General features: G+C 35.8%; 1 protein-coding gene across 6 annotated transcripts in view; it reads right to left on the minus strand.

Annotated features, from left to right (window-relative positions):
* Positions 1 to 8,159: 8,159 nt before the first annotated feature.
* Positions 8,160 to 24,069, minus strand: part of DOCK11 (dedicator of cytokinesis 11) — a 137,000-nt gene continuing 121,090 nt past the window's right edge. For all 6 annotated transcript variants that reach the window (XM_025046153.1, XM_015589404.2, XM_025046149.1 and 3 more), the window contains 7 exons: positions 22,323 to 22,436; positions 21,651 to 21,797; positions 16,651 to 16,861; positions 16,088 to 16,278; positions 15,555 to 15,655; positions 14,133 to 14,271; positions 8,160 to 10,511 (listed from right to left, as the gene is read on the minus strand). In XM_025046153.1, the coding sequence (XP_024901921.1) occupies positions 10,389 to 10,511; positions 14,133 to 14,271; positions 15,555 to 15,655; positions 16,088 to 16,278; positions 16,651 to 16,861; positions 21,651 to 21,797; positions 22,323 to 22,436 (1,026 nt within the window). In that variant the 3' untranslated portion in view covers positions 8,160 to 10,388. The remainder of the gene's footprint in view (positions 10,512 to 14,132; positions 14,272 to 15,554; positions 15,656 to 16,087; positions 16,279 to 16,650; positions 16,862 to 21,650; positions 21,798 to 22,322; positions 22,437 to 24,069) is intronic.

Raw genomic sequence — 24,069 nt, forward strand, 5'->3', positions numbered from 1 at the left:
CAAGGCAATATGGCCATTTTCACATCAAAATGTTTTAAATATGCAAATCTCCCTTCATAAATTCATAGATATGGAAGTAACCTAAGTGTCCATCAACAGACAAATGGATAAAGAAGTTGTGGTACATATATACAATGTAATATTACCCAGCCATACGAAGAGATGAAATACAGCCATTTGTGACAACCTGGATGGACCTCCAGATAATCATACTAAGCGAAATAAGCCAGACTGAAAAAGTTGAAAATCACATGATATCACTTATATGTGGGATATAAACCTAAAAGTAACAAATGAACAAGACAAATCAGACTCATGGACATGGACAATAGACTAGTGGTTATCAGAGTGTAGGGGATGCCGGAGGTGGGGGGATGTAGACGGGGTAAAGGGGATCAAATATATGGTAGCTGAAGGAAACTGGACTTTGAGTAGTAAATACAGAATAGAATATATAGATGCCAAATTATAATGTACACCTGAAAACTATATAATTGTATTGACCAATGTTACCCCAATAAACTTAATTTTAAAAAAGAGAAGTCACATCTGTATAATTGTAACACTGTATGTATTTCCATTGATTCAGGACTTTATGCCCTTCGGTAGATATTCTTCTCGACCTACTGCTTTTCCTTCTGTGCTCATATCTTAGGTATCTTGGATTTTGTTTAATGAAAGGAATTAGGTGGTTGCAGCAAAAAAAAAAAAAATGCAATGGTTTGGTCTAGTTAGCAAGTTGGAAGTTTGTTAGCAGTGAGATAGAATTCACCAGAAAGTGGAAGATATAGCTACAGAGATCACGAAGCAGACCTTGAGCATCCTTAGGTCCTTGAGTGTTGCCAAGCTGTAGACTAAATGCTGGGTTAGAAATAAAGGTCAGGCAGACAGCTATTGCTTGTGGTATGCAAGCATGCAAGGGGTAGATAGTTGCAATTGAGAGCAAAAACATTAATTAGTAGGAAAGAAAGATCTCCCAGTGGATCTATTGGTGGACTGAGCAGTAAAAGGTTCCTTGAGGAAAAATCACCTTGTGGAGTAGCCATCCAAGAGTCCAGTGAGGCAGGCAGACTTTTTGAGACAGCATGCCTTAACTTGTGTACTACTGACATTAGGGGCCAGGTAAATTTTTATTGTGGGGGGCTGCCTGAGCATAGTAGGGTGTTTAGCAACATCCCTGGTTCCTACCCATCAAATGCCAGTAGCTTCCCCAATTCCCAGTTGTGACAACCAAAAATTTCTGCAGTCATTGCCAAAATGACTCCCAATTAGGAAGCACTGCTCTAAGTTCTAAGGGACCCCAAAGCAAACGAATAACCAAAGTGAGCGTGTGAGGTCAGCTAGCTGGGTGCCAGTGGTGAAGGTTGGTGTCTAGGCAATTCAGAGTCAACTGGCCTCCTGGAAAGGGGAAGTGCAAAATACCCTGCCCCCGCTATACTACATCCTCTTAGAGGCTGTGGGATGGTGGGGTAGCTGACTTCGTAGGGACATCTCAGCATCAAAGCAGGAGATGAAAGCAGCAGAACAGGGGCAGAGACTGATTTACTTGATGGCCATTTGAAGGAGGGAGACTGAAGGCAGAGAAGTATCCACCTCTGAGAAAAATTTCATATTTTGGGTGGAGCGGGGGAAATTATAGTTAATTCCACTTCAAGACATTTACTAGTGGAAGCTTGTCAGATCCTGACTAAGTGTTTCCCTGAGATGCAGCAGCTGCAGAGCCTTGCTGAAAGGTCCTTAGGTGAGATAAGCTGGAGTTATAGGTCATAACTGTGGAAACTGATTTATTCAGACAGTGGGCATTGGGAAGCTAGCGTGAGGAGAGTGCACAGCAAGGAGTATGGAGGTGCTCCTGGAGGATAGAACTGAGTGTGAGAGGGCACTGGGAGATAAGGGCCAGCGCTTTACTACAATACAAGGAGACAGTAGACCTCAACTCTAAGTCCCATCACCAAAAGTGAGAATGAAATGTCTGTAAACGAGATTGGTTGGGCAGTTTCCCTTAAAGGGTTTCTATAGCTACAGAGAAATGGGCAGAAGATGGGGAAGGGGAACTCTAAAAGGTTTTCTGATCTATTTTAAGACAGCTGTAAAATAATTATCTGTGAGTGTTGACAATGGAATTTCAAATGAGAGGTATAAACTCAGTTGAAGCAAGCTGTGTATTAGAGCCTTTACAGATGGAATACTGAGGGGGCAATTCCCACCAGTTCAATCTCAAATCCAAAACCACTCTGTATAATTCTGATAGCGCAAGGAAGCCAGGGGAGGTAACAGTAAACAGAGACCCTACAGTTGGGAGCGGTGCATAAGGGACCACTTGTCAATGCTCAGATGTTTATGGAACCTATGAAGATAAATTGGCTTGTCTAGGAAGACACACAGGCAGGGTCGATATTTAGCCAAGATGCACAAGTATGGCAGCACTGGTTCTTAACAGCTAGCATCTGTGTATATTGGCTGGCGCCTATACCATACTGTCGCTTCATGGGGGCAAAGATCTCCATCATATGGCAAGATCTAGTGAGGCCAGAGTTGATTTGTGGAATATCACATGGTAAAAATGTTCTGGCCTTGACCCATCCATTTTCCCTCTTCCACTTCCATCTGGATTGGAGGGATGAGTCCAGAGACATAGGTGTGGTGGCTGACAAAATTCTGCTATTCTTTGGAGTAACATGTATATAGATGTTAACAATTATGTAGATGTGCCAGGCGTCATTTTCTATGCATTACATATTTCATTGAATTTTCACAATAATGTTAAGTGGTAGGTATAATTAATGCCTCCATTTTCCAGATGAGAAAATAAAGGAAGACAGGTTATGTTTCCAAGGTCCCACAGCTTGGTAAATGACAGGATAGGGATTATCATACAACCAGCAGGGCTTCAGTCTGTGCACTTAACCACTAGATGCTACATAGAAGTTAATGCCAAAACTCTAAAAATAAGAGTCATCATTAGGGGGCAGCAAAAGCCCCTAGGTAAGCTACGGGGACCCTCAACTAGCCTGGCCCTTGCCAAGAGCCTCATCTACAAGCATAAGTATCATGAAACATCGCTGAGGGCCATCATGGTGGTGGCAATTCAGAGAAATGAGAAAAATCACACGATAGTTAAATGGGGATAGAGCTGGAATTTTTCCTCCTGAAGATTCTCTTTCCAGGGGTAAAACTTTTGAGTTTTGTTTCTATAACAAAGGAAGTAGTGGGTTACATTATTTTCAAAAATTTTTGGTAAATATCCAAAAAAAAATTATTTTCATGAAAATAATTTCTCTTACATGTGACCTGAATTACATTCAACTGACCCTGTGACTACTTGGGGTTGTGGTGGAACAAAGTGCAACAAAATTTCCTCTGGAAAGCTTTCATTTTCATTATACTTATTCTGATAATAATTTTGTCAGCTGGCCCCTTTTCTGCTCTCATCCTTGTGTGTATGTGTGTGTATGTGTGCGTGTGTCTAGCTTTAGTTTGGAATGAGGGAGAACATAGTACTATTACACTATTACAGTGGCTCTGGAGGCCTCTCAACTCTTGACTACGTCACAAAACAGTTCTGAAATAATTCACTCCACGAGTACTATAGCTTCTGGTCAGCTTTGCATTGAACATAACTACATCAATATTGGCTCTGCTTTTGCTTCTCAACATTAAATGTTCAAATATATCAGTGCTAGGCACTATTATTTATGTCCCACAAAGAGACATGTTTCTCTTCAAGGATGCAGCATTTGAAAGACTCAGTCTAGTTAGTGACAGGAAAAGACTATCCATGGATTATCCATGAGATTATAATAGTTCACCTGTTATATGCCCACTGAATACTGCCTTGATCATTCATATACTTGGATCACAAAGGGTAATCGATAAATGTGAATGAATGGTCTACAATTCTCAGATTGCAGCCCTGACCTGCTCACATGATAGCTTCCGTTAGTTTTCTTATCAAAGGAAGATGCTGCCAGCATGCAGGATGAGGAGTCCAGAGCTTTTAAGACTCAACTCTAGGAGATCTACTGAAGCAGTTGTTAAAAAACGCTACAATTCACAAAGAACAAGATTTGTAGATCAGAAATTGAGGTTGGCTGAAAAAGTTTTCTATCAGGGGAATGAAGCAAATTGAGCATAAATTTTCTGGACAAAGAGAAAAGGCTGCTTTACTTTACTCAGTTTGAGTCTAAGACCAAAGGATAAGAGAGTCTGAGAAAAACAAGATAATGTTACTCAATCTTATATGCACTCTATTATTATTTTTGCTTTGCATGTAATAATGATTGGTTTTAATGGTCATTTCATATAACAATTAAAATGAAGAAGTTAATTTTTTAACTTCCTGTTAAAAAATTCTGCCTAAGGTACTTCCTCAATACGCATGCACGCTAGTTCCTAACCATCCTTCGAAGCGCTGTTCGTGCCTGTCTCCTCCATGAAGACTTTTTTTGTTCTACCTCTAGAAAGGCTCTGCCTACTTAAGCACCTGTCACTACCACTGATTTCTAATTATCAGACCTCTTCATATAATCTTTTTATATGACTATGTCTTTTCTTCCTCAACCACAATCTGAGGGTTGGGATATTGTTCACATTGCCTTAGACATAATAAAGGCTCCAGAGTATCTGTTTGTTGAAGTTGGCTTTACTTCCTTGAGACTGCTCAAGCACCTATTTGGTGCCAGGCACTTTTAGGTTCTGGGGAAAAAGAGGTGCAAATTCAGACACGAACTCTACCCTTATGGAGCTTATATTTTTAGTAAAAAAGGGTTTGTAGAAAGTTGCAGCGGGGACCATAGGAAATAGTATAAAATAGTTGAAAACACTGTGGAATGTGAGTCAGGATATCCTAGTCTCATCTCTAACTTGATGTGTATATTGAATACATTTCTTAACCATTTGTCATCTATTTCCCTATATGCCATATAGAAATCATATGGTTACTGGGAGAACTGAATCAGAAAACAGTTGCAGATCATGTTGGCAGGCACTTTCTCAACCTGATAAAAAGCGTATATGAAAGCCCCACGGCTAATGCTATTCTTAAAGGTGAAAGACTGAAAGTTTTTTCCCAAAGATCAATAATAAGACAAGGATGTCTGCTTTCATCATTGCTACTCAATGTTCTACTGGAAGTTCTAGCCAGGTTCTAAGTAAGAAAATGAAGTAAAACTATCTGTATTTTCAGATGATATAATCTTATATAGAAAACTAAAGAATCCACAAAAAAAAAACTATATTAAAGCTAATAAATGAATTCAGCAAGGTTTCAGGATACAAGGTCAATATACAAAAACCAGTTGTATTTCCATAAACTAACAATAAACAATCTGAAAATGAAATGAAAAAACAACTCCATTTACAATAGCATTAAAAAGAAAATACTAAGGAATACATTTAACAAAGAAGTGTAACACTTGTACACTGAAAACTACAAAACATTGTTGAAAAAAGTTAAAAATCTAAATAAATTTTTAAAATCTGCATTCGTGGATTGGAACACTTAATTTTTTTAAAAACGGCAATACTCCTCAAATTGAATTACTCATAGCAAATCCTACCAAAATCCCAGATACCATTTTCTCCTGCAGAAATTGACAAGCCAAGTCTAAAATTCATATGGAAATGCAAGGAACTCAGAATATTCAAAATAATCTTGAAAAAGAACAAAGTTCGAGGACTCACACTTCCTAATTTAAAAACTTACTACAAAGCTACAGTAATCAAGACTATGTGGTACTGGCACAAGAACAGACATATAGATCAATGGAATAGACTGAGAGCCCAGAATAAACCCACACATTGATTTTTGTAAGTGTGCCAAGACGATTCAATGGAACAAAATAGTCTTTTCAACGACTGTTGCAAAGACAACTGAATATTCACATGGAAAAGAAAGATTTTTGAACTCTTATCTCACACTATACAAAAATTAGCTCGAAATAAATCAAAGACTTGAGTTAAAACTATAAAACTTGAAGAAAATGTAGGTGTAAATCTCCATGACCTTGGATTAGGCAGTGTCTTATTAGACACAACATCAAAACAATACAAGTGACAAAATAAAGCATAAATAAGTTGGACTTCATCAAAATAGAAATATATGGAAATCATATATCTGATAAGGGATTTGCATCTAGGACACATAAAGAACTCTTGCAACTCAACAAAAGAGACAACCCGAATTTTTTAAAAAATGGGTAAAGAATATCTTCAAAGAAGATATAAAAATGGCCACACATGAAAGAATGCTCAACATCATTAGCCATCAGGAAGATGCAAATGAAAATCACAGTGAGATACTACTTCGTACCCACTAGGACGGTAATAATCAAAGTGGCATATAATAACAAGTGTTATGGAGAATGAGAAATTGGAATCATTACATACTACTGCTGGGAAAGTAAAGTGGTGCAGCTGCTGTGGAAAATAGTCAGGCAGTTCTACAAAAGGACAAATTAAACATAGTTACCACATGACCCAGTAATTCTACTCCTAGGTATATGCCTAAGAGAACTAAAAACATGTCTACACAAAAACTTGTACACGAGCGTTCATAGCAACATTATTGATAGCCAGAAAGTGGAAATAACCCAAATGTGCATCAAACTGAAAAATGGATAAAATGTGGTATATTCATACAAAGGAATATTATTCCTGTACAACAGAATGAAATACTGATACATGCTACAGTACAGATGAACCTTGAAAACATTATGATAAATGAAAGAAGCCAGTCACAAAAGGCCATAAATTGTGATTCCATTTACATGAAATGTCCAGAATAGGCAAATCCACAGATACAGAAAGACAGATTAATGGCTATCAGGGGCTGGGGATGGTTGGTGGGCAATGTCAAGTGACTGCTATTATGTGTGGGGTTACTTTGGGGGGGGGTGCTAAAAATGTTCTAAAATTATGGTAATGGCTGTACAGCTCTATGAATATACTAAAAACCACTGAATTCTGCCTTTTAAATGGGTGAATTTTATGCTTTGTGAATTATATCTCAATAAAAATGGAAAACAGAAGAGAAAAAAGCATGTTGGAGAAAGTTTTAAAATGCTATATACCGAGGCAAAATCTTTGAAGAATTTAGTCAGAATTTCAATTAGAAGTTGGATAAACACATATACACTTTTCTTAGAGAGTGACCATTATGTGGTTAGGGACTAGGGAAAAAAATATTTATCATAATTGGAACCAGATAAATGGCACTCTTATGAGCCAACTCCCAGGATAGGGGAATAGCCTTGTTACACAAACCCATATCCCATCTGCAACCAACTGCTATTCTATTCCTTCGTGTTTTGATAGCTGAAGTCGTGTACTGTTAGAACAAGACTGAGACTGAAAATAGCCCATGGTTTTGTGAATCACAAGCCTGAAATATATATGATTATTAATATCTTAATGTTTGGAAATTTCTATTATTCCAATACTGGTTTTATCTGAGACAAAGAACCTGAGCAAACTAGTATTTATGATAAAAAGCTTGTTTTTTATTATGAGGACCTAGTAAGTCTATTAATAAATTAAACAGTGAGACATCTCTCATTCTATGATATGTTGGTCAAGGTTCCAAGGCTGTTGCTACCATTATTGCTTTCTATTTCATCTTTAAAAAGATGTTTATATAGGCAATCAAGTCACATAAATATTGGTAACAATAACAATCCCATCTATAGGCACGATGCCATTGGTCCAACAGGTTACCAGGAACATTTGCATGGAATTATTTTCTCTATGGGTTATCACTATAGTGATAAACTAAGACTATCAATAGTGAGTTATTCACATTTTACAATATGTTCAAAGACTATCAAAACAATAGCCTCCAGGGGAACTGCGAAATAATCAGTATAGTAGAAATGTATTCTCTGATGTTAACTAATTTGTAGAGGCCAAATCACTTCATGAAATCATTAAACTATATAATACCTAATGTATACATTGTTTCAAAACACATTTAACTGGCCTTCCCTAGTCTAGCCCGCCTTGTTCTCTATAGCTTTCTGCCATTACTCTAAAAGTTGGCGAAAGAAATACAGTGAAATTGTGCCATGACCTGGAGAACTCATTGGCTGTAGGATACAAATTTTTAACTTTTCCTCTTTTCTCCTTAACCATCAATAAGTCATGTCCAGTCTTTCCACATAATATTTGTTTTCATTAAGCTATATTTTATTTAGCATTGGTAATTCTCAGTCTTATGTTTTCATTTGATACCACAATTTTATTCCCAGTTCAATGTTCAAATCACATATCTCTTGTCCTTTCTTGTTCATATCTAGGGGTCTGTGGACTCATAACTGAAATACTGCAGTAACTGTCTAATGGGTTTCCATATTTTCATCTCTCTCAGCCTAAATACATCTGGCAGCAATATAAAGGATTAAATCTCTAAAAATAACATTTGATCAAGTAATCTCTTTAAAAACCTTGACTTGCTCCCCCCATGCTTACTGGGTAAAGTCTAAACACTACTAGCCTGGCATTTAAGGCCCTCCAAGATCTAGGTCCACATTTTCTTTCTAGATTTATCATCTACCACTCCCTTGAACAAAATTGGTCTCGTTACCTTCTGAACTTCTGCTAATTCTTTTTGCATCTTGGCTCATGATGTTACGCCTGTCCAGTACACCCTCTCATTTAGAAAGCCTGTTCAAGGCTCACTTTTGTCCATGAAACCATCCCTGAACATTAAAATTTACAGTAACCTCTCATTCCTTGAATGTGGTAAGTTGTGGATAATGTCATTCATTTGGCAATGCTCATATACAACTTTTCTTCTCTTATATTGTTAATTCTTATATTATTTCATTTTGTGTATATCTTGCCTCCCCAAGTAGATTGCAAGTTCTTTAAGGCAAGGGCCATTTATTATACTTAAAAATTACCCACAGTGCACAACACCGTGCTTGGGATGTGATAGGGTCTAATTACTGACAAAAGAGCACTGGACTTTCCCCAAGATGCCTCATTTTCAGATGGCAGCACTCACTCTAGGTGACAGCCCTTTATACATCCATACTAAATATATTCACTTTAAAGGTGAAACTAACTCTACAGGTTACTCTAAGACATTAAGGAATTACAAACTGCCTCTGAAATTTCTGTATCCCCTATTGAAATATAAAATTAACCTTCAATAAATGGTTTCATGCTCCCTTGAAAGCTTAAAAATGACATGTAAAGAAAAAAAATCACCAAGCGAGGAGCATAATCTCTAAGATTTACTTGATCACAAAGTAGTTAAAAAGCCAAGGCTCCATAAAATCCATTTATATTTCAGTGTCTTTTTTTTTTAATAGGCTAACCTACATAAGAGAAATAAGTCTAAAACTTAAAGTTAACATGAAAGGCAACCAAAATTATATAGATACTTCAAGTTAAAATACTTCTTCACATCTTGGTTTCTCATGAATTATTAAGGTAGTCTGAGATTTCTTCATTGTTAGAAATGTAATCCCTGACGAGCAGTTGCGGAGTCTCTGATGGTTATGTATACTGACCCAAGAAATGCTGCAACTATTAAGTTCTATCAAAATACTTGTTAAACTGAACTGAAGACAGTAATCACTACAAATGCCTACCTCAAGCCCTGTTGGTAAAACTTTCAAACTGCATAGTATGTAATGACTACAAATCCTCAGAAATGCTTTGTTTACTTTATGGATAGAGTCGGATGATGAAGCTCTGGCCACAAATGCTGCTTGCTAGGGAAACTCACGCCACATGTCAATCCCTTGTCTTGTATATTGGAGGAGATCAACTCAATTATCTGGCATCATCAGATCAAAACTGGAAGTTTGGTATTTTTATATATGTACTTTTAGAAATTTTCCTTTTTAAATAATGCTTTCGTTTCCTTTGGCCCAGATTTGAATACTAGGCAAGATTTCAAAATATCTTCCCAATCTGAAATACCCATGTTTTATGGAAATTTGATCATTTTTTTCCTCCAAGGATTAGTATGATAATGAATTGAGCTTTCTGTCAAGAAAAATGCTGAGTTCAAAGTATTATTTCCTTCACTTCTAATTACAAATAAGTTTTACCTTTTATTGTGTTCCATTATACAATTTTACATAGTACCATTATTATTGTAAGCAATAATTAAGCAATTAGAATTCATGCTTTTTGAGCTCTAATTCCAAGTATATAGATTTACCTAAAAAAGTACAAACCAAACACAGTGGTGCAATTTTCCAGGCACTTCCAATTTGCTTAAATATTTACAAATAAGTAAGCACCCTGTTTGAAAGCATGAACATTTTGGTGTCAGAAGAAAATACTCCATGTTTATCAAATCCTTAAATTTTAACATTTGCACAGCTCCAAATATTCCCGAGAAAGGTTAATCTCGTTCACTTTACATCTGCACGTCCTCATATTTCAGCAGCATATCTTGGGGAACCATAGCCTCTGTCACTTGATGTACCACTAATTGCACAAAATACATGTAATGTGTTGCTCATCCAGGGAGAATGCATTGTGTCTTCTTGCAATATCTAAAACAAAAGAAATCTGCATGTTTATCACGAAGCAAAATAGCCACTGCCAAAAACGTATATGTATATGAAATTATAGGCATATTTCAATTTATCACTGACACTTAGCTATTTACAAATGACATAAAGCATAAAGAGGAAAGAATAACATTACCGACTCAAGTCTTCAAAGCTGTATTACAAAGGCAGCGTAGCAAAAAAGCAGAAAAGATCTGGTTATTTGTTAAGAAAAACAAAAGATTGCAAAATGCAAAATTCAATAAAAATGAGCAGTAATACAATCTTCAAAATATTTTTTAACATATGGTCATAAGAAGAGCTCTAAATAGTGGCCTCTTTGATACAAGTTTATGGACCATCTTCTAACAAAGTGGTTCTCAGGATCTCCAGTGGGGCTTTTCAAACATGCAGATACTCATGCACCTTCCCTGGGGACTTGGGAAATAATAGTAAATGAAAAGTCATAAGAGCATATATTTAAAGATGCACTATAATTACATAAGCTAATTCATACAGAAAATTCTTATGTAAATGAAGTTCATAAAAATACATTTTATATCCCATATATAAAACAGATGTATTCATATCAGTATATTTTTTAATTATCCATTTTGTGTGATCAAAAGCAAGAGATTGTATGTTTGGATTAGACAGAAAAAAAAAAAAATACCATACACATCATATCCAACCTCTTCAGTACATAGTCCCAACTGAGTTCTCAAGCTTTCAATACTTGGTTCTCAAGTTAGCTCTGAAACTTCAGTATGAAGCCTGCAAATTTGTCTATGGTGGCAGTAATGTGTCATATCATTTATGTTCCTACAAATCATGACTTTTATATAGAGTCCATAATGAGAGAAATTTTCTCTTCCGACAATCATCACTCATGCCCATATCTGAAAGCATAGTAGAGGTTTTAAGAGATGACTAATTGATTATCCATGCCTGTCAGATGTGACAAGTGAACAGGGTAACTCATTGTGAAGAAAATAAAACATACCGGATAGACACTATAATGGCTATCACCAACCCTATCTAATTAAGAAATCTGTAATTGTTTTAAGAAAATACAAATCCCTTTTAAAAAGTCAAAAGCTTGAATAAGTTTTAAAAAGGACTGTATATTTTGGTATACTATAACAGATTACACTGAAAAGAAATATCCAGGCCATTTTTGTTATGTAATCATTTCTAAAGTGCAACAGAAAAATTCATATTTCAATACACAGTTACAGTTTATTTTATTTTGTATTATATTTTCCTTTGGGAAATAATATGTCACAATGTGTATGACTACAAAAGGGTTCTCTTTTATATGAGAATCTAAAAGGAAATATTGATTACAAAAATTCACTATGTATATATATGCCTTACTGTTAAAGTGTACAGCTGAAACTTATTCGATTTTGTTAACCAATGTCACCATAAATAAATTAATTTAAAAAAAGTTCACTATGAAGTCAACATTTGCCATCTGAAATTGATGCATTCATTATACAAGAGAGTTTGCATAAATAAAAACAATGGAACCTAACATTGTTCAATATAGATATATATATACACACACACACACACACACATAAAATCAATGGTCTAAAATATTGGTCTCTACAACTAAATAAAATAGCCATGATTTATGGGAATTAAATGAGAGACAAAGGTGGGACATACGTGAGCAGATTTGTAAAATCTATGCTTCAAGGGAGAAAAAAAGAACTTTATAAATATGACTGCTCTAAATATCTTGATCGCAGTAATAGCAGCATATTGAATAATTTGTCTTCAACTTGAATGATTTAGAGTTCATGCAGCTAGGCTAGGTCATGCAGCTGCATGCAAATTAAATAATTGTAATATAGTACACATTTGCTTAAAACAATGTGTAATTATTTTATATCTTTTGTGGAGGAGCTTTTGCTGTCCCCCCTCCAAGGATTATGAAAAATAGAAACCCATAAACTTGACAGCTTCTAGGAACAAATTATGCCATCTATTTGATAAATGTATACCTCATAACAGTGATGGTAAAGAAAGGTATATCCCCACTGTACTCATGGGCTAAGCTTGAGATAGATAATTGGCAAAATGGAATAGTTCCCCACCTTCTTAGTTTTGATTACTTGGCTGCTTTGAGAAGGAGATAAAAAAGGGCTTCTGAAAACTGAGCATCAAAAAGATGCCTTCGGACAGTTTGCACTCACTCCTAAGTGGGCTAATAGAAGTAAAGACTCCTCAGGCCAACAAGATTCATAGCCATAGAAAATGGGCAAGTAGGAGGCTGGGGCAACTGGTCATTGAACAGATGGGACGATGAAAGTTTGGCTGACTGGATTCTTCATGCTGAGATGAAAATGGTTGGAAAACTGGATGCCTTATCACTTAATACAGCCTTGAGCTAATTCCTTGGGCTAACTGTAACTAAATTTCCCATAGCTCTTTCTTAGAAAAAGCAGACAAAATAAGTTCATAGAGGTAGAGCTTGATTTAAAGTCAACTAGTTCTTGTTTTCCTAGAAAAACTCTTTGCTTCTTTTCCCCATCATTCCACTACATTCTTTGGATGATAACCACTGTCAGCCTTGTGTGACAGTCTCACATAAGTGAGTGCCTTCAAGCAATCACTGAAATACAGATAGCAGGACAGATGAGGCTCTCACTTCTGGGGCTAGCTTTAAGAATGTGTTCTCTAAAGGGTTGTAGTTATCCTTACTTCTTTTAAGGTGTCTTAATTTTTTAAAAATTCAGAGTAGAGTTTGAAGAGTTTCTGAAGCAAATATTTATATCATTGGATGTTTCCCTGAGTAAGGAAATGAAGGAGTCTTTATAATAAGCTTAAGAAGCTCAATCACTGAGGAACCAGACCATCATGCTGCACCTTTTACAAATGTGTTTAAGATATTAAAATGCTTAAGTGACAATCTATGAACAGAGTGGTTGTAAACACAAATTTCAAGACCACCAAGATAGGAATGACATTTACCAGGATAATCCAGGAGTCCTCTAGTTTTAAGGTAAGTAGGTATATAAAGGCATTAATTACTTAATAATGATATAATTTGGCTTTAAGTGGTGAATGGGTCTTCACTTTTACATTTTCCAGGTTGTGCTTTACTAAGTTAGCTGTAATTGTTATTAATACTCAGTTACAGATAAAAATGTAAGATCTTTTACGAAAATGGGAAGTTTTGCAGGCTATATGGGTAGTAAGACAATTCCCAAATTTTAGACATCACTTGGTATCTCACTTAAATGACAGTATCTAGTTTCTTACAGACAAAATAGGGGTATTCGTTTAGGAATGTGACTATTGAGCCAGTCATTTCACTTCTTTAGGACCCTTCTTGAGAGACTCATCCATGTTCACAGATCAACTCAGACTTGTGCAACTAGTTGCTTCTAATGGTACTGTGGCACAAAGAACAGTATGATTTGTTATTGATAATTGCTTCAAATTCGATTTGCATTATGTCATTTAAATAATTAATAATAATATAAGCAAATTTTAAAATACAGACTGAGTAATTTCAAGGTAAGGTAATGTACTTCGAGCTAATAGATTTTGCTAAGTGAAACTTTAAAAACCCCAGATTGGGTTTTCATTTTCAACCACCCTAATACTTGCCTGCTCATGGATAATGTCAGACAATTCTTTCACCATTTCTCTGAAATTTGACTTTAGCCCTTCATGGTACTCAATTTGATCCTCTTTAATTAGCCGCTCATTTAGTTCAAGTGCAATGCTGCATGCCTGTATGAATTTCCTGTGGATGAAGAGTGAAGATAAAGGTTTTGTTATTTACTTTTGGAGAGTCTCACTGACATGCAATTTGATATTCACGTGGCTTGCCTAGAAGGAAGATTAAAATTTTATATTTTCACACTGTGCCTTTGCTAATGCCACTTCCTAAGTCTGCAATACCTTTTCCGTTCTTTTCTTTCTTTTCTCTCAGGTTTCTTATTTCCTTCAAAACCTGATTCAAAACATATACCCTCTAGAGGAAGCCTACATGCTCAGTCATTTGCCTGATATTATATCACCTAAATTTGTGCTAATGTTAATTTGCATCTGTAGATAATGAGTCATTAATTCAAAATAAATTATTTGGGGCTTGCTATGTACCCAGTACAGTGCTGGTGCTGTGGGTATGAAGTATCTGCCCTGGGCTGGTTAAGAGTGGGGACAGAGAGTTGATGATTTCTCATAAAAGTATTTTTCCATTATTTACTGTGTTTATGTTTAATGTCCATAATTAGAGTATAGGTCTTAGGAGACAAAGTACCTCATGGCCCATTTGTCTTGTATCCTCATCTTAACAACTAGTAGAATCTTTTTGTACATGTTAGGCACTAATAAATATTGGTGAATGAATGACTATCGGTTATTCTGCAATCTGCAACAGCTAATAACACATAGGAAAAGTAAATGAAATAAGTTGGGAGCAAATGAGTGGATCACTTAAGATCTTTCTCTTTAGTCAATTTTATTCAACTGTCTCCCTTACTCTGAATGTAAACTCTGTTTATATACTAAGCAGATTTTTTTTTTTCAAATGGAAGACCATTCAGACATGCCTTAGGTTACCGGGATGCTTAGTTAAGACAAGCCATTACATGCCCTAGACTGGCAGAATCCAAGTGGAACTAAGGACAAAGGACAGGAGCAAGCCTCTCCAACCCTTCCAGTTCCACCTTTATTCCTACCCTAAATGGTCTGAAAATGCTGTAACATGAGTCATCTGGGCAAAGGAGGAAATCATGTAATGAATCAGGCTTCTGTTTGTGTCACAACATCCAAAGCAATCAAGTAAATTGATATATTTAATCTCTTGGATTACTAGGACATTGTTAATGCCCTGCAGCAAGAAAGAGAGCCCGGGTTTCCTCACTAAAGTACCATTACGAGGTCACTTATATATTGTAACAGAGAACAAAGAATGTTCTTTTTTGGAAGGGTATTATTTGGTGAATATTCTGGTTTCTTTTAAGAAAAAAATGTAGTCAAAGAATAGAGATCTGATCTGAAAACTGCAAAGCACTTACTTACCTAAACATGTCTTTCAACTCACTGACTTTCTTAGGTGGATACTTGCTGGCTTGACTGTCATTTAAGAAAGCCCTTGCATATGCTAATGGACCAGCATTTACCTGAATTACAAAAGGAGAAAAATGAGTTATCAGAATGTAATCAGAAAGTAATTTTTGCATTTCTCTTTTAAAAAATTAAAAATCTGTATCTGAGAAACAGTTACTACTCTTACTGTAAGTTTATTTGAAAAATGATTAACTAGAGCAAATAATCTGCAAAGATGATATTCTAATAAGTTAATTAATGATTTCTGATATGTAAATATTGAGCTTGGCTACAGTAAGTAGGATTTATGGTAAAGTCCTCTGACATAATACAAAATTTATAGGAATTGAACATAATTTCTTACAGTTAATAAAAAAATATACCGCACAGGTTTTTGTACTCAATAAGAGTATAACACACAATTATAATTAACGCTTGCTCTGTGCCCTTAGGAAAGCAAGTGGAACATCAAGAAGTATTTAATACATGTTTGGCAACCAACATACCTGCACTGAAACACAGCCCTGCAATTTAAGTTGAAGCTGGATCATGTCCACATCAGCAGAAGAGCAAAGCTTTTGCAGCTCTGCAGTTTTATCTTTTATTTCATCCGTAGCAACATCAATTGGCTTTAAATTAATCTGCTGTTCATAGTTTATAGGGATCCTCTTCTTCACATACGGAAATGAGTTTGAAGCTATTAAAATGTTAAGATTGATTTACTATCTTAAAAAATCATTTGTTCAAACAGCCAAATTAACGAAAAAATCCACTCTGCTTAATTTTCCCCCATGCTTTCTCTAGACAATAGCTTAGGGTACCATATAGTACCTTCTTACTTCAGGGCTGAGGGAGAAATTCTCTTTATGAGACGCCTCAGAGCAATCACAAATTACAGACAGGAAAACTATGGTTTATAACATAGCCATGTTTGTGCAAGCTAGTGACTGAACAGCAGAACAATGAATGATTAAAACTTCAGTTACATTTTCCGGCTGGCCAGCTGCTACTTGTGTTTACCAAAAAGGACCAAGTCAAACAAGAAGTTATCATGCAAAGTCCTACTTACTAGTCAAGACTGTACGTCGTTTGCACTGTTCTTCTATGCAGCCTTGCTTTTTGCCTGTTAATGTATAAGGAGCCTCAAAAACAAACTTGTTGATATTATGGTTTCTTTCAAACTCAGTCTTTCTTTCTGTGAGTTCTTTGTCATCGAAGTAGGGCTTCACATAAGTAACTTGGATATGAGCGTATTTTGGATCAAGCTCTTTGGCATTTACCTATAAAATAGGAAAATTTTGTATTTTATTCAAAAGAAGGGAAAAAGAGGTACATACAGATAAGTTACTAACTCCTTTGAGATCAACTGAGGAACATTGCCGTTATGATTGTACTCCCAACTGAATAGACACCTGGAGAAGGTCTTCGTTCTTTTTTTAAAGATTATTTCCTTCTGATTATAAAGAAATTACAGAAACCTATTTGAAGATTTCAGAAATGTAGGAAGAAAATAAAAACTGTAATCCTACCACTCAGCAGTGACCGTTATTCACATTTTCATATATTTCCTTCCAATGTTTTCTATGCACATGTATTTACAAAACTGAGATAATACTGAACATTGTTTTATAATCTGAATCCTTAAAAGTACATTAAAGTGGTTAATTGTACATTTGAATTCCACCTCAATAAACATTTATTACAGAGCGGATTCCAAGAAGATGGCAGAGCACCAGAAATCTATCTTCCTATCTAGACAACACTTATACTGGCAGAATCTGTCTGATGTAACTATTTGGGAACTATAGAGTCTATTGAAGGCTTAGAATTTCCAGGGGAAGGCTTAGACAGAAAATTGCGGTTAATTTCAATTTTGAAAAGTTTTAGCTCTTGGCACAATGGCAGCCACCCACCACACTCAACCCCTCAGCCCCACATCAGGCAGCAATGCACATGTTCCTAGAAAAGCACACTTCAGAATAGTGAAAACCTGGAAGCAACCCAAGTGTCCACTAATGGATGAATAAGCAAAACGTGGTATTAATAATGTAGGGAGGAGGCAAGAGAATTAAAATGTTAACCAAGCCACAATCAGAGACTGCAACATGCTGATCAGCCCTGCAGTCAGGCCAGGAGGGCACCTTCAGAACAAAGGAAGATATCTGCTGGGATTGCTAACAACCCATTCTCCACATCTGTGAAGGGGAAACAAGAACCAAGAGTCATTCCCTATGGCTAAAACCATGGGGAACCTATGGATTAAAGGCTAGGAACCCCCAGCAGGACTTTCACTCGACATATTCTTATCTTTTCACGCTAAATACTCTTCCCCTTCCTCACAGTATGTCCATATCAAAGGAAATGGGAACTAAAGAATGACATATAAACTGAATTCTCTGAACACTCGGGGTCCCATCTCAGTGCCTTTACTCTGTCTCTCTCACTGTCCTCGTCTCTCTATCTCTTGCACTGTCCCTCTGGCTCTCTGTCTCTGAGAGGAGACAACACTCTGTGGAGTGTTATCCCTTTTCTAATAAACTTTCCTTTTGACTCTAACTTTGGCGCATGTGTTGAATTCTTTCTACACTCTCCACCAAAGGACCCTTGTCTTCTCTCGGTACAGGGCTTGGTATCCTGTTACTTGCGGAAATTTGCCCTGCATCAGTAAAAACTTACAACAGAATATTAGTCAGCCCTAAAAAAGAATAATCTGCAATATGCTATAACATGAATAAACCTTGAAGACATTATGCTAAGTGAAATAAACTTGCCACAAATAGACAAATACTATACAATTCCACTTATACAAGGTATTTAGAGAAGTCAAAATCATAGAGACAAAGTCGAACGATGGTTGCCAGGGGCTGAGGGTATAAAGCTTTAATTTTACAAGATATGGACGTGGTTCCATAGTGTAGCGGTTAGCATGTCTGTTTTACATGCAAAAGTCCTGGGTTTGTGCCCCAGTGGAGCCACGGTCTATGGCCTATGGCCATGCCACCCTGAAAAAGCCTAATGTCTGATCTTGGAAGCTAAGCAGGGTCGAGCCTGCTAGTACTTGGATGGGAGACCGCCCAGGAAGACCAGGTGCTATAGGCATAAATAATAATAAATTAAAAAAATAATAATTTTATAAGATAAAAAGAGTTCTGAAGATGGATAGTGGTGATTATTGTACAACAATATGAATGAAGTTAATATCACTGAGCTGTACACTTAAAAGTGGCTAGCATAGTAAATTTAATGTTAAGTGTATTTTACCACAATAAAACATAATTATTATAGTTCTATATTGCAGTCATCAACACGACTTCTAATGGCTATGTGGATAAGCATGACTTATTGGACCAGTACCTCATTACCAGACTCTTGGGTTGGTTTCTAACTTTTTGCTCTTGCAAATAATGCTGTGATGAACGCTGCATTAAAAAATTGTATGTATCTTTTTTCCTGACTCATTCCTTAAGATAAATTATTACAAAAGAAGTTGTTTGGTTAAAATATTTACATGGTTCTAAGGGTTTTGATATATATTATCCAATTAACCTACAGAAAAGCTTACCAATTTGTACATCCACAAAGCAGTGTGTGACACCATAAGAGTGGGTTCTTTTGACTGCATTAATCCTATCCTATTGAGGAAGGGGACCTCATTTCATATGAAGAGCCGAAATTCCATCTTAAGAACCTATGCTGCCAAAGGCAAACCCTAGAACTGTCCCTGTTGGCGTTTCAATCTGTGGGCTCTAACACCCTCCCCTCCAACACTCTCTCCATTAACTCCCGATGATGCCCAGGATCCTCTTTTAGTGTTTAAGTGAACGGAAGTTGACTTGTGCCTTGGTTATCATAGTCAGGCATTTTTGTGTTTAGATTAGGAAACAAAAAATGAAACAAACAAAAACAACGAAAACCTCTTAAAAGACAGTTCCTATAACCTTTCTGTTTCTCCTTATATACAAGAGGACAGACAGGGGATAGAAAGTTTCTTAGCATCTTCTAACTTCTCCAAATCCATTCTACTTGCTCAAACATAAAAACCTAAAAGCCTATCTCCAGAAACCTTAACCCTCTTTTCTCTCCTATTAAAAAGCTAGATTTCTCCAGTGAACACTCAGGAGATAGGTGAGGTAATTATCTGGCTAAGAAAACATACAAGGGAAATTAAAAAAGAAAAAAAAAAAAGGTCAAGCTTGGTTTTAACTTTATAAAAGTAAAATATGTATATGGTAAGTCATTCAAAGAGTACACAATAGTATATATGAAAAGTTAAGAGATTTCTTTCTTCCCATGTAAGACTCTAGTCCCTCTCCTTAGGTAACCATGGTTAACAATTTTGTATGTCTTATTCCATAAATTTCCTAAGCATATACAAGTGAGTATGTGAATATCAGTTTTTACACAAGCGTGATCATCCTACCCATACTACTCACAACTCATCTTTTCCCCTTAATAATATATCTTGGTAGATTTATAATTATTAATATTAACCTACCTCAATTTTTTAACATCTAGGTTACTATATCGATTATAATATGGGTAACACCACCACTTCTTCAGCCACATGCAAAGCTAGATTTCTTTCAGGTTTTTGCTATATAAACTCTGCAGCAATAAGTACCTTTAAACATACATCTATTATGTGTGTACAGCTACAAGATTAAGTCTTAAATGTGAAACTGTTTGGTTCAAGAACACATACAGTTTAAAATATTGGAATATATTACCAAATTGCTCTTTACATTGTTGGTATTCTTAAGCAGATTTTGTTATTTGGCAAGGTAAAGAGTGTTTTTAATTTTACTTTCACACATTAAGAATAAAACAAGGATGTTAAAAGTAGCAACTACTTATTATGTCTGTTGCCTATGGGGAATGACTAAAATATTGTGCATACAAATTATGTCAGGAGTCCAGCCGCCTGATGGTAGTTTGTCACTAGCACATGTTGGCCAGGTTTTCAGAGGCAGAATAAAGTAGAAAACTGTATGTTCTTCAGCAAAGCCTGGCTTTCCATTAACTTTCCATTTATAGTATCAGTAGTGTGGCAATCAGCCTTAGACTATCTGCTACAATGAGATAAAATCTTCTGTTGTCTTGATTCAGTAAAACAACACAAAATAGTAAAACTGAAAAGGAAAGAAGTAGAGAGGTTTTGCCAAAAATAAATGAATTCTGGATCTACCAGCAAATCTATTTTTAAGTGTCTGCGGTATATATGTTCAAGATAAAACCATCTCTAAGAAATGTAGGGAAGTCTCCAAAGTGAATGGGCTTTTCTGGCAATGCTGCCTACTAGCTGTTAAGTGCGTTGTATAGCACTATGCACATCAGAGTCACTTAGTACATATCGCTGTGGCCTACATATCCTAATTGTATAGATCCTTTCTACCTTAAATATCGGCTCTCATCTTGGGCACTCCCGTGGTGACTAAGAACAGTTAGGTATTCTTATTTTGCTTTCCTGAAATTCTGTCTATAGGGAACTATGCATTTCCCAAGAAAAGGCCTCTCTTGCTGGAATAGATAACCTTTAGAGCAAGGCCCAAGGCATCTCTCCACGTCGTGGCAAATGTAACTACTGAACTAAGGGTATCTTAGAAAAACATGTGTCCCAAGATGATTTTAATCATAAAGTATGAAACTGAGAATCATGATGAACAACACCATTCATAATAACCCTTATTAAGCATGCTGGTTTCTATTATCATTAGTGAATATTTTTTACATACCAGGAACTCTAATTGCTTTCCATATATTAGCTCACCTAATCCATATAACAACTCCATTAGGAAGGCACTATTATTATCTCCATTTAACTGATGAGAAGAAATAAGGCACAGAGAAGTTAAGTAACTTCCCCCATGATAACACTGCTAGCAAGTGACAGAGAATAGAGATTTGAATCCTATTCTCTGACTCCAAAGTCCCTGTTCTTTCTTTCACTATCTGGAAAGGCTCTATATTTCCATGCTTCTCCTCCACCAGCTAATAAAAGGAAAAAGTCAGGAGCAATGCATCATGCTTGGAATTAACAAATAATGATTTCACAATGCAGGGTATAATTACCTTGTCTGAATCCTGAATTATTTTGACATTCTCTGTACCAAATTTTTCCCCATAGAGTTTAACAAGTCTCAGGGAAATCTCTGAGAGGCCAGTGAGCTTTGGCTCTTTGTAGATGTACTCCTTTCCATCCTCTTCTTCAAAAAAAGACTGTTGAAAGTTAAACATACAATAATTTATAAATAGCATGAGCAAACAGCTTTTAAAGAAAATCTACTACACAGCAGTACTAATGCATTTGAAATGCATTTTAAATAATAGCACTAAAAGCCACATCCATATATATCCCTTTTAACTTCAAATAAACAAGAATTTTCAGACTCACAGTCATATGAACATATTGTTGGCCTGAAGATTTCCACACTAGATTTTTCTCATTATACTTATCTTTTTTTTTTTTTAATTTGAAAGCTTGTACCACTAGATGCTATATACTTGTAGAAGCTTAACAGAAAATGAAAGTGAGGGAAAAATTCATATCTTCTACATTGTACTCTGCCCTAATGGATTTAGATGAGAACCAGTGGACTTTACACTTACAAAAGAGGCTTCCTGCTGTTGTGATAGGCACTCTAGACAGAATCCTAGAACCAGTAACTGCTGCTATAGTAATCTAATAATTCAAAGGTGAATGTTTAAAAAGAAAAAGAACTTTATGAACTAAAGTATACTTACTTGGCCATAAAAAGCAACTCTGAAGAAAGTGCCTAACAGTCTTTTTTTTGTGTGCATAACCTCCAGAATTTTTGTGTAAGCTCCATGAAGAGTTCTATAAACTTGAGTAAGTTTCTGAAAAATGAGAACATACAAATTAGCATTGTCTATTGGTTAATTATTAAATGTCTTTATGATAAATGCACAGGGGAAAAAAGTAACAATATTTCCTTTTCAAAATGGTTTTGGTGGGGTCATTCACATTCCCCTCCCCTATTGTCACAATTAGACAACAGTCCTCAACAACTTTTGGTCTAAGAGTAGAGCTAAAAACGGCCAAATAACACTGTGTTTCTAAGTATCATGCTTTATTCATTATCTCAATGGTAACATAGACTTTAAAAATACTATATCTCTATTATTTTCTATATGTCTGAGTTATTTTAACTGAAACAGAAGCAAAATGCTTTCCTTGAGCCCATAGGTGGAGAGCAAATAAAAAATTAATGTAAGAACTTTTGGAGATGAAAACAAAATGCAGATACAAAAATAAGTAATAGTATAAGCCTCACAGATGTTTTCAAAGAATATATTCTTCTGCATGCCCAGAAATGGGGAGGCACATGTGTAAAGAACATTATCAAGAATATGAAATGACAACCTAGAGAATGGGAGAAAATATTTGCAAATTATAGATTTGATAAAGGTTTCATATCCAGAAAATATTAAGAACTCTTACAATTCAAGAACAAAAAGAAAAACCCAAATTTAAAAATGTGCAAATCAATAGGTACATGAAAAGATTCTTAACATCACTAATTATCAGGAAAATGCAAATCAAAACCACAATGAAGTATCACCTCATACCTGTTAGAATGGCTATTATCAAAAGACAAGAAATAATGTCGGCAAGGATCTGGAGAAAAGGGAACTCCTGTGCACTGTTAGTGGGAATGTAAACTGGTGTAGCCGCTATGGAAAATGGTATGGAGGTTACTCAAAATATTAAAAGGAGAACTACCAACTGATCCAGCAATCCCACTTCTGGCTGTTTACTTGAAGAATACAAAAACACTAATTTAAAAAAAAAAAGTACCCCATGTTCACTGCAGCACTATTTATAACATCCAAGACGTGGAAACAACCTAAATGTCTATCAATGCATGAATGGATAAAGATGTGGTACATATATACAATGGAATATCATCCAGCCATAAAAAGGAATGAAGTTCTGATACATGCTACAAGTTGGATGAACCTGTAAACATTATACTAAGTGAAAAAAGCCAGACACAAAAGGCCGCATTTTCTATTAATCCATTTTTATGACATATCCAGAATAGGCAAATTCATAAAGACAGAAAGCAGGTTGATGGTTACCAGGGGATGGTGGGTGGGGTGGAGAGTGATAATGGGTATGGGTTGATGAAAACATTTAAAAATTAGCGAGAGGTGGTGGGGCGCACAGTATCATGAATGAACTAAATGCTACTAAATTGTGCACTTTAAAATGGTTAATTGTATGTTATGTGAATTTGTCCTCAATAAAAAAAAAGGGAGCACGGAAGTAGAAGTTCTTTCTCTGATATTCTATTCATATTATTTCCTGCAGCTGAGCTCAATCTGAGGGAAATTTTCCTTACCTTTATGGCTACTTCTGACACTTATCAGCCCATCCCATAAAGATACACTGAAATATTATATATTGGCATCCTAGAAACAATTAATTCATCTCATGCGCAATGCTAGGGGATCTATATAGAACCTT

The sequence above is a fragment of the Pteropus alecto genome, unplaced genomic scaffold (assembly GCF_000325575.1).
Source record: "Pteropus alecto unplaced genomic scaffold, ASM32557v1 scaffold280, whole genome shotgun sequence".
NCBI lineage: Eukaryota > Metazoa > Chordata > Mammalia > Chiroptera > Pteropodidae > Pteropus > Pteropus alecto.